General features: G+C 35.7%; 1 protein-coding gene across 6 annotated transcripts in view; it reads left to right on the top strand.

Moving 5' to 3' along the window:
* Positions 1-12500, top strand: part of LOC135222946 (inactive phospholipase C-like protein 2) — a 658580-nt gene that overhangs the window by 513230 nt on the left and 132850 nt on the right. For all 6 annotated transcript variants that reach the window (XM_064261397.1, XM_064261392.1, XM_064261394.1 and 3 more), the window contains one exon: positions 11436-11585. In XM_064261397.1, the coding sequence (XP_064117467.1) occupies positions 11456-11585 (130 nt within the window). In that variant the 5' untranslated portion in view covers positions 11436-11455. The remainder of the gene's footprint in view (positions 1-11435; positions 11586-12500) is intronic.

Below are 12500 nucleotides of genomic sequence, written 5' to 3' on the forward strand. Positions count from 1 at the left end.
TTTGATTTTTATTTATATATATAATTATTAATATAATTTAATAATATATAATATAATATATGTATCTATATATATAGCTATATATATATATGTTTAAGTCAGCATTGTTTAATCAGTAATTTAGGCATTCATATTTTGTATCATTATGTAAGACAACCATTCTTGTGAAAAAGCCTTGTTATGAAATCGAGTAATATTCGAAGGTTGATATTTACTTACCTGCGAGCGTAAGGGGTAATCTTATGTAAACCGGTACACGATCGTTTTCTAGTAAATTATGGACGTTCAAAGAAAGAAATTGGACTCTTGTCCAGATCTGCATCAGCCACATAGTCTAATCAGTTCCTCCTTGGCCCATACCCCCTTCCTCGAAACAAATAATAATAATAATAATAATAATAATAATAATAATAATAATAATAAATCAATCAATAACGTTTACAATATTTTATGGATATATAGACAACAACATAAATGAACAGTCATAAATGAAAACTTAATAATTAAAAGAGGGACAATTATTACAGACTGATGTATCTTTTGTGTATTTGGTAATAGTTGGCGTTAACATCCGTCAGTGAAGTTTGCATGTTCACTTCTCGATAATTTTCCTCTCTCTCTCTCTCTCTCTCTCTCTCTCTCTCTCTCTCTCTCTCTCTCTCTCTCTCTCTCTCAACATCTAACCAGTAGTATAATTTCTAGTTGTGCTCCCAACAATTGCTAGCCTTGGTCATGCAGTTTTAACGCTGAGTTTGGCATTGGTTTATTTATTTATTTTTCCCGTTTCATACGAGAATCATTGTTGCGCGATGTTGTCATGGCAACGGGAAACATTTAAACGTTTGGAACGCAGATGAATCTAATCAGATTTATGTGACCTGGGATCATTATCAATATCTCCCTTCTCTCATCTCGACATTGCCTGATATTGATTCTCTCTCTCTCTCCTCTCTCTCTCTCTCTCTCTCTCTCTCTCTGAGGTTTAAGACCGAGTCTTTGTTCTTTGTGAAATTGAGGTCTTGTCAGGAATTCGATTTGTGTAGATAGTTATGATAATGATACCGATGATAACTATAAGAAGCTGTGTAGCTAGATTGAAATGAATTCGGCTCATAATTGGATGCTGTGTTTTAATGATTTGCCGGGAATTATGACATACGATTGCTAAATTAATTAACCTATCGTCTTCCATTCATCCCACATAACCAAAGAATCTCAGAATATTTTCTCCTTTAACATATTACCTTTTCTACATGTCTGCATTTCTCACCATTTTAATCCTTATTATGCCACATATACAAATTCATACAATTTAGGGAAACGTCAACTTCGAAACATGAGAATTCCCAAGAGTTGGGGCATTTTATGTTTGTGAAAATATAAAATACCTCGAAAATTGATTTTGTTTTTACTGACAGCTGCAAATCCAGCCTGGGTGTGGCATGTGCAGGAGTCTTTCGAACTTCTACTCAGTAATGGGAGATCGTCTGATCATATATTTTGCCTTGGTGGGTGATATGCGACTCTAACAGCAATGAAGGAAATCGTGTAGCTCCCCATAAAAAAAAAAAAAAAAAAAAATAAAAAAAACTTTGTCAGAGGGTTTTATATTACTACTGAACAATTCAGAACGACACAGTTTAACCCTAAAGATATTAGAGTTGTTTTTATCTGAGTGAGACCAGGGATCGGAGATATGAAATTTTTCTGGACTTCTGTTCATGTTATTGTGGCTACAATGGGAAGATATAGGCTTCAGAGCATCGCCTTGATAAATCTCTCTCTCTCTCTCTCTCTCTCTCTCTCTCTCTCTCTCTCTCTCTCTCTCTCTCTCTCTCTCTCTCTCTCTCTCTCTCTCTCTCTCTCTCTCTCTCTCTCTCTCTCTCTGCATCAGTTAGTGTTTGTAGATAGGAAAGAAAACGCTAATTCTTCCTATCTTCGGCGTTTTGAGACCACAAGGAAAAATACGAGGAAAAATAAAACACGAGAATAACACAGAGAGATGAGAATATTCCCGCCACATGAGATAGCAGGCCGCAAAGCGGTCCTATCTCTGCTGGAATACCCAAGACCGAATTTTTTTATTTTTTGTGTTGCAAGACCGAAACTTCTGAAGTTTGGAGGACGATCGTATCGTAGCGGTAACTGTTATCTTCGTTACTGAAGTTTCTTTTATAGTTATTCACTTGGAAGGCTGTTGTTCAAATCGGAAAGTGATTAAAGATGATCATTTTTCTTTGAGAAATGAACTTTTCTTCTCTCGCTACCTGTCTTCTGTGTCCTCGGGAACTTCAATAACTGCATCGGAAGAGTCCTTTCTCATGCGATGCAGTTATTGATATCGTATATTTCTCCCGATTGGAAGAGTATTTAATGAAAATTTAATCTCCCTGTCCCGTTATTTGGAATTCGTTAAAGTAGGCCAATTCTCTTTGGATAGAAAGGCAGGGCAGTGGTGACGGAAATTGGAATCGAAATTCTCCAAACGTTGTTTATCTGTTGCAAATATGTGGCAAAATTAAAAGCTTTGTGAATCCTCATTCAATTTTTCGAATGCCACGTGATTGTTTCGGTAATTGCTTTCGCCATTGTAACGTCACCAAGCAGAATTGCCTCTCTCTCTCTCTCTCTCTCTCTCTCTCTCTCTCTCTCCGTGTGTGTGTGTGTTGCGCAAACAAAACAGTTAACTTTTCACTGGGTCTGTTTTCCGTACCGTTTCATTCCCATTTCGCGTGTTATGTATGGCGCCTGGCTCAGAAAAATACACGTTTTTACTTTCCTTTGTAAAAATTAAAATTTGACCTCTGACATACTGCAACAAAGGCACTCGTGAATAAAATGGTGTTAAACTAATCCTTACAGCCATGGATTTTGCTTGCTCCGTTGAGGACTATTCATGAGTGTGTAATATATATATATATATACTATATATATTACTATATATATATATTATATATATCTATATATATATATATATATATATATATCAGCAATCTCTGTATCATCCTGTTTCGATAGCATTCAAGATTTAACGCCGGTTATGATTCTGTCGTTAACTCTTGTTTCAAACCTTTTCAACGAAATTAGACTGTCATGCTTTGGAACACACTTTAAATTTAATTATATCTTCTAGTGCAGTGAACAACGTAAAAATATTCAAGGTGCTATCGTTTCTAGCGAAGAATTATTCGACTGATTTACGATATAGTCATTAATAAAATGAGGTGTGATAAAACGTCCTGGAATATAGTATTTTCATATAAACGGGATTCTGTTGACAAAACTGAACAACAATTTTTGAGCGCAGAAAAATACATACAGAAAATTAGATAAGACTTGCACATACAATAATTAGATGTTATTTCACGAACCGATTGTTAGAATAGAAAAGAACAAAAAAAGGGAGTGGGGATTATAGCAACTTCAACAAAACAGTTTTAAAACTACGAAAGGGATCATGTTTTGTGTGACCTCGCCGAATTTCAGTATTTGTAATGGAGTGATGGAAAAGCACAAAACAAATTTGTCTCGAAGCCAGCTGTTATCTGTTGTTGGAATCTTTATGAGATACCCTAGAGAGCAGACACAGCTGCATGTAGCATTCTGTAAGAATGTCTGGTAGTATTATAACAACAAGATATAGTAGTATCGCATCTAGAAAACTATAAATAATAGCTTTGTACTCCTTAAAAAAATGTGTTTTCTCTATCACCGTTGGTCTTTACACACACACACACACACACACACACACACACACACACACACACACATACACACATACACACACACACACACACACACACACACATATATATATATATATATATATATAATATATATATTCATTTAATTTATTGTACACACTCACTCTCCCTCCCTCCCTCGCTCTCTATTTCTTTATCTTAAGATGGCCATTCTGTCAACTTATCCCGCCTTCTCTCTCCCTTTAATAATCCATTAATCTCTCTCTCTCTCTCTCTCTCTCTCTCTCTCTCTCTTCCTCCGTCCTCTCCTAGCATGTGACACCTGCAATATTGGCATTATTACCTTTTGATAAATCTACTGACATCGTTACGTTTCCCCTCCCTGTCTTCTCGCGGAGTGAGAACCGAATTTCGTTTTTCAAAGGGCGATGTACTAGTATGTAGGGGGCGCTTCGAGAGGGATTAGGACGGAGTGGTTTTGACTTTGGAGTGAGAGGTTTTCGAGTGGGATCGCGAGTGAATGATAGTCAGGAAGAGAGGGGGGGGCGGGGATTCGGGCACAGGGACAGATGGCCTATACCTGGTAGGTGGGTAGGTAGTTCGTGGAGCTGGTTCTCGCAGTTGTTGTCGTCTCGATGGTCGATCATTTTTCTTCTGGGGGTTCACCCTTGTGTTGGGTAGCCCTTCAAAAACTTATTGGTGAACTTCAAAGAAATGATGTAGTGGGTGGACAGTGGGGCAAGGCAAGTTTCAGCATATCCAAAAATGGGTCCGGATTGCGTTCTCTGCGTCATTTCCAGTTTGAATTACGAAGATATTCAGGTAGACTTGGCTGCCCCAAATTACCATCAGTATCTGCCGGAGGTATGTGCCTAAATGACTACGTAAAAAAAAAAAAAAAAAAAAAAAAAAGAAAAAAAAAAGAAACCTATTTGGGTTGCCTAAGCATTGCTGGATGATGTAGAGAACTGATGTAACTACAGGACTCAGAAGATTCTCATGGAGCCGACTGGGAGAAGTGATTTTGGCTCTTGAAGCTCCGTTTACTGGTTTTGGATTAAAGCAGAAATAAAATTCATCGTTAGGAAGTGATTCTCTCTCTCTCTCTCTCTCTCTCTCTCTCTCTCTAATATCGTTTTGTCTTGTTTCATAGCTATATGTGTTCAGTGCACACAGTATATTGAAATATGTTCGTAATGTAATATGTGCATAATATATATACATATATATATATATATATATATATATATATATATATATATAATATATATATATATATATATATGTGTGTGTGTGTGTGTGTGTGTGTGTGTGTGAGTGTGTATTGTTGTGTGTGTGTGTCCGTGTGCAAGCAAGGGCGTGCGTGTGTGTGTATGTTCGAGTAAGTTCACGTTTAGCTACAAATATCTGAAGGTGTCTTGGATAATTTTTGTTTCGAAACTTTGGAGTCTACTATTGCTACCGAGCACGATAATTTGCATTAAAAGACCTCAAGATATTTTCCTTCAGAATTCTAGCAAAAAGTAGTAACTAAACCGCGCTGTAAAAAATTACGAAAAAAAAAAAACATGAGAAACAAGAGCTTAGGAAGAAGCAGAAATCGAAATGAAATATAGAAAAATATATGACGAAATCTTGAGACGAAATTTCCATGCACCGGGAAGTTTCTCCTCAGATAAAAGTTGCGGCCAAATCGCCAAACTGTCACCCGAAGCGAAAAGGCAAAAGGATTCCCCCCAAAACAAAAACAAGAAAGAAAGAAAATATCAGTGTCTCCCATTGCTTATGGGAACCGTCTCAACTCCCCCGAAGAGTTTGTCCCCTTTTCTTCCTGGGAGATCGTTAAGGGCGGAAATCCTATGTTTCATAAAGCAGCTGACGACCCCGTAACCGTCGGCCTTTTCATCCTTGGAGAGCAAGGCTGCTGACTCGGAAAGTGGTTTAATTGTCTAAAAATGCTGTTTCTTTGTTTGCTCCCGTCGTTTGCCGTTTAGATCTCAAGAGATTTTTCTCCGAAATTAATATCCAGGTATGAGGCGCCGTTTTTACCGTGTCCGTTCAACGTGAACTGAGGTTGTGTGGGCATCCCTGTTTGTTTGTCTTTTATAAATATCTTCCAATCTTTGTGCCTCCACAAGATCTTTGAAAAAAAAAAAAATCATTGGATTTTAGTCAAATTCCAGATTTCTGCTTGGGTCCGGATCCAGGATACATTTTGGTTTTGGTGACGGGATGGCTGGAAGATTTATTCAGAGATTTGAATGACATTTTGTTTGGGGGTTTTTGCTCTATGGTGTGCGGAGGAATTGATTAGATTTTGAGATGGATCTGATGCCAGATGCAGGTCGATTTTACATATATATGTGTGTGTCTGTGTGTCTGTCTCCTCTACAGGAAGTAAAGCTATAAACATATTTCTCATTAACGGAAAAGTATTGTGAATTTTGTCAAGGAAGAAATTGTGCATCAGATGTACTTTAGGAAACAGTTGTTAGTCAAGTTTAATAGTAAAGACATACTGAAAGTTAACTTAATTGGACTTAGAGAAATCTTATGATAGAAATTATAATGAGATGAGATGTTGAGTATGCCGAGGAAGTATGGTGCAGATGACATCCTATTACGAGTAATTATAAGAAGTCCTGTGCCGAAGTGAAGATTCAGCCAATTATCTACAAGGGTTAGAAACGCGTTTGATACAAAGGTAGGTCTCACACAAAGGTGTGCAATCTGGGTGAAGTGAAGATGAACTGACGAAAGATGTTGGCGTGTGGTTGTGAAACAAAATAAGTTAGCCGTTAAAAGGGATTAATATTTCTCTTCTGGTGACACTGTTGATTAATAATGCCGGCATTGCAGAGACGTGAGATTGATTTTTTACATATAGTCACGATCATCACAAGCTTCATTCTACATCCAGTCGGTAACAGCGATATGTTTTGGAGACTTCTTGACCTAATTATACTTTTGGAAGCTGACTGCCTTGCTTATTTGAGTCTCTCTCTCTCTCTCTCTCTCTCTCTCTCTCTCTCTCTCTCTCTCTCTCTCTCTCTCTCCTGATGACGGAGAGGCAATGGAAACGACAGATAAGAAATTGAGCGGAACTTCAAAAGTAAACGATTGATGGAAGCCTAAACACCAGAAAATGATTAGAATCGCTAGATACCGAATCAGAAAGGGAATATCAAACAGTGTCGGGAGAGGAAAGTGAAGTCATTGAACTGTGTAATGCGAAGGTTAGGGATTTCTTCGGAGTAAATGAGAATTCTTCGATTTTATAGCTTCCATGTTGTGCTTTGTTTAACCTGTTTCTCTTTTCCTTTAGGTATTTGTTTATTATTATGCTGAGAGCGCCTCTTTGTCATCTTTATTCATTTTTTTTTCTAATAACGTTTCTCTCCATCCGTTACTGCATCCAGTCTGTATCAAGCTGAATTTTACTTTATCATCCTTCAAGTATTCTCTTCTGTAGTGTTCTAAACATCTCCCTCTCTTCCCTCCGGTGTCAATTCTCTGCCCATAATGAGGACCCTCCACATCTTCAGTCTGCGGGAGCTTCGAGCGAGGGGAGCCCGCCGTTAGGCGAGGTCCCCAGGCAGCCACAGCCGCCTACTCGAGCCTGTAGGGGCCCCTCGGCCTCCTCACCCGTTTACGCAGCGCGCCTAAATTGGCGGCTTTCATGTACGCCGCCGTGGAAAATCGACTTTGGCTTTCGTTAACCACGACTAACAAGGAAAGGGAAGCGTCTCCGAAGGCTCTCCTGCCTCCGAGGCTGGAGTTTAAGGAAGTGTGCACCATCGAGAACAGCCTGCTGCTGCTCTCGTTGCACAGCATCCTATATTGAAGATCATGTTCTCTTCTTTAAAAGTAAGCATCCATTGCTGCTATCACTCGTGATCATGGTGATGATGATAACACAGACAGGAGGAGAAGAAATACAGTAGAGGATTATGGGTATTTTTGTAAGTAAAAGATATCCGTATACATAGGAAAAGGAAGTTGCAACATGTTCATAGGCAGTTGTAAGATCCTCTGTCTGCCACAGATCGTAATTTGCCATCATACGCGAGGACATCATTAAGCTAGCCTTCGCCAGATGAACGATGATGAACAGAAGACTTAGAACGCTTGAGAAGTCAAGGCAGTGAGCACAATTAGTTGGCCTGCTGTTCTCGTAAACATGTTTGTGTGGATACATAAACTTTTTCTTTTAGTCATTGGCTTTTTCCTTTTAGGATTCGTCCATTTCCAATCTTGGCTTGGTGTTAAAACAAGGTGGTTGCCAGCCTCTTTGCAGTTTTACTTTTCCTCGACCCACGAAGAAATGTTTTATGTATATATATATATAATATATATATATATATATATATATATATATAAGGGGCTCAAAATTAGCTTTCTTTCTTCATGAACATGTCTGTGTTTTGTATTGTCATGGCTCTGACGATATCCTCATGGATATTATCCTAAGTTGTTACCTATGCAAATGGCGATTTTATCCTACGTTGCGCAAAATACTCTGATCGAATCAGATGCCTGCAATGCATTATAGTCGCTACTAATTATGGGTATATATATACTCGTATATGTGATATATATATATATATATATATATATATATATATATATATATTTATATATATATATATATATATATATATATATATATATATACAGATTTTTTTTTTTGCGTAAGTCAGAACTGCACGTTGAAAAAATCATTCCCTCATTTAATATCATGACCTTTGTCATTGCACAGTCTGATGAAAGGAATGCAAAAATAGCGCTTCCTTTTTAGTAGAGGAGCGCCTCGGGCGATTCATGCCTGCCTTCCTGTTTCCTGAAAAAAGAAAATATTTTAAAAGAAAATATTTTTGAAAATGCTTCGTCCCTTTTTTTGAATCGTGTCCAGGGGATTGTTTTACGCACCAGATAACTTTACAACACAGTTCCTTCTCCCGTATTCTCTTCCGTGGTTCCTCTTGCGCTTATTTTTGCATATTTTTCTCTGTTGCATTGAATTGCTTTAACAATTAAGTGTGATATATATATATATATATATATATATATATATATATATATATATATATATATATTATATATATATTGTATGTAGTATATATATATGTATACATATATGTTATAGCATGGAAATATATATATATATAGGAAAGGGATAAGCCACGAAGGAAAATGAAACACTGGAGTAGCTGCAAGATCTTTCGACCCACGTCTTTGCTGACGTGAGTTGAAAGATCTTGTAGCTACTCCAGTGTTTCACATTCCTTCGTGGCTTATACCTTTATTTTATGCATTTATCACGTTCCAAACTTTTGTGATTTAGTTACACATACATACTATCACACACATATATATATATATATATATATATATATATATATATATATATATATATATATATATATATATATTTTTGGCACGTGGAGACATTCCAGAGTTTTAAAATATTAATACTAGATTAAACTGGAAGTAACTTATCGAGTCACTGCAGAAACAGATAGTTTGGATCCGGTTCTAATCCATCAGAGGCCTTCCATATTGTTTGTTACGTGTTTGCTGTAGATGCACAAACAACTAACAGACGAACAAAGAAATAAGGAGACAACAGACTCGGCTGTAAACTTGACCCCCGCCCAGATGAGATTCTGGAGTATTTGTTAGATTCGGCATATTTCGCTTTTATTTACTTATTTATTTTATTTCTTTATTTTTTTGCACGTGGCTATCATTATTGTTTTCCTCTCTCTCTCTCTCTCTCTCTCTCTCTCTCTCTCTCTCTCTCTCTCTCTCTCTCTCTCTCTCTCTCTCTCTCTCTCTCTCTCCACTTACTTCTTCTTCTATTTATTGGGATTGTTATCTTTTAAATTTCGCGTCCACATTTAACGAAACTTTCCAAAATAGAGGAATGATTTTGATTCAGGTATTTCGCTGACTATATAATAATTAATTTGTTCAACTTACCGATCAGCCAACAGTACTTGTATAAAACGTTGTCGGCAATGTATAACCTTTTAAAAAACCGTCATTGGACATAAGCATGATCAATTTATGTACTTGTAATTAATCACGCATATATCATGTATAATGCACATTATAGGGCGTAATTGGATATACTAGCGATTAATGGCAGTCTTTTCAAAGAAAGTTTATGTAGTAAATCCGTTCATTGTGCTGTGTCCTTCATTCTTGGCCCTGATGCGACAACGGATTATATTCATTCACAGTCCTTTCTTAATGGCAATTTTCTTTTTCTATTTTTTGGTAATGATTGTTTCTCTCTCTCTCTCAGTGTGGAAGAGTTTAAAAGAAAGCTAGACAAAATCCTTAGGAAACTGTGAATGCACAGTAAAACCTACTCTTACAGATAAGTGAGCACACGATGTCTTCTCGGATGGACTAAGAAGTCTTTGAGACATCATAATCCTTGTAACTCCTTGTAACTCCCATTTAGGAAGATGTCTAGTCAATCGTTATTTCTTTCATTTCGGTGTCTTAAAATCATTAGCAATTCTGCCAAACCTTTAGTCGAAAATATTTGTTCAACAATAGCTAGCAGATCTTATTTTTATAGGAGGTTAGAAGATATCCGTTCAACCAATTTTTATTTTACTTAGAAAATATTCGTTATCTTTTCCTCTATTTATATTAATTCTTTGTTGACATTGATTTCCAGAAATGAATTAAAAGGCATTTCAAAATCGGTAACTTCTTTCTCTCAGTTTTTAAAATAAAATGCAGCTTTAACTAAACAGAGGAAAATGAGATTCGAGTCATCTGGAAAATTAAGTTTACTTTTACAGCTCCGATAAAAAAAAAATGACGAAATAATTATTAATAGAGTTCGATTGATCGCACTTTCCATCAAATTGATTCCTTCAATAGAAGGAATAAATTAGTAAACAAGAGACGATTCAAGTTTTACTTAATCATTCACGTCAAGATAAAACAAAAAGAAATATGTATAAATATATAATATACATACATATATATATATATATATATATATATATATATATATATATATATATATATATATATATATATATATACACACACATTAAGCTGCAAATGTCCTTTAATATCTAATTCGCTCTACCTCAGAGTTAATATATTTTCATATAATCATGTTAACCGAAGGGGAATTTTTTTAGTTGATAATAATTTCGTCGGCTCACAGGCACGAACCTCGGAACCAAGAAATCAGGATGTACAGTGAAGCTCTCAACCACACAGCTTTCACGAGAATATATTAATTCCGAGGTAGAGCAAATTACATATCAAAGGACATTTGTAGCTTAATGCGTACATATTATGAATCACGGTGATATGATAAGACTCATATATATATATATATATATATATATATATATATATATATATATATATATATATATATATATATGTATATGTATGTGTTATATATATATATATATATATATTTTTTTTTTTTTTTTTTTTTTTTTTTGTTTTTTTTTTTTTTTTTTAAGACCACCTGAGATGTACTTCCTCCTACACGACTTCTATTGTTCGAGTTACTAGTAATCTTAGAAAGTTATATATATATATATATATATATATATATATATATATATATATATATATATATATCTATATCATTACATGCACTCATCTGTATATAAAACAAAGCAGAATTAAAATAGGAAAAATATAAATATATATATATATAAGTTTTTGTTTTTTTCCTTTCAGCTTACGACTGTCTGGAGTACATGATCGAAGGGACGAGTATGGTGAAGCTTCGGGCAAATAGTCGGCAGTATCACCGCTACTTCCGCTTGTTAGAGGATTTATCGGCCATCAGGTGGACGCCGACCTCCAAAAAGTCCAGCAAGGCTCAGCGTAAGTGTTTGACCAGAAGAGAAAATTGTTTTATTGATTCGTTGAAAGTTGGAATTGTTTTGTTTTTTTGTTTTTTTCTGTTTTATTTTGTCGGTTATGTATGTATATATATTTATATATATATATATATATATATATATATATAATATATATTATATATATGTGTGTGTGTGTGTTGATGTGTGTGTGTGTGTGTTGTTTTACAGTCAATTCTAAATCCAGACAATTTGAAAAGTGACTGATTTTTTCAGGCAGTTTGTGAATTGCCTGGCTCACCCAGTCAATTTATAAATCAGCTAAAAATCGCAGACAATTTACAAAGTGACTAAAAATTTTAATAGATTTTCTTGGCATATTGACTGAAATTATCTTGCTATGGGTCTCACAAATCCCCAACCCCGCCCGGCCGAGGAACGAACCCAGGTCCTTTGTTTGTGTGTGTGTGTGTGTGTGTGTGTGTGTGTGTGTGTTTAACTAGCTGTTACCCTCTCAGTATGAGCTCAGAGCTCATTATTTCCTTAAGATATTGATTCATATGAAGTAATGAACTGACAGAAAAAAATCCGTGTTCGTTGAGTAAAATTTTATTTTTCTAAAACCTATGTAACGATATCAAAATTAAAAATAAAATATAAAATGTGACATTTTAAATATTATATCCATTTTTATTCTTACAATTCAAGCCAGAGTGGCACCGACTATTGCACTTGTAACCTTCTTTGTAACATTTACAGCGATTTGTTTGACAAACCTAGATGATTGCTGTAATGCCTGACGTAGTCCTACCTCCTTGTCTGCACACTTCACCAATACTATACAGTTGCTGGCTGCAAATATCAAATTGTCTCCTACTGTAGCGCCCCTTGAATATTCCATCTCTCACGCCTATCCAATACGTCATTTTCGTTACGATCT

This window comes from Macrobrachium nipponense, chromosome 8 (genome assembly GCF_015104395.2).
Source record: "Macrobrachium nipponense isolate FS-2020 chromosome 8, ASM1510439v2, whole genome shotgun sequence".
Classification (NCBI taxonomy): Eukaryota; Metazoa; Arthropoda; class Malacostraca; order Decapoda; family Palaemonidae; genus Macrobrachium; species Macrobrachium nipponense.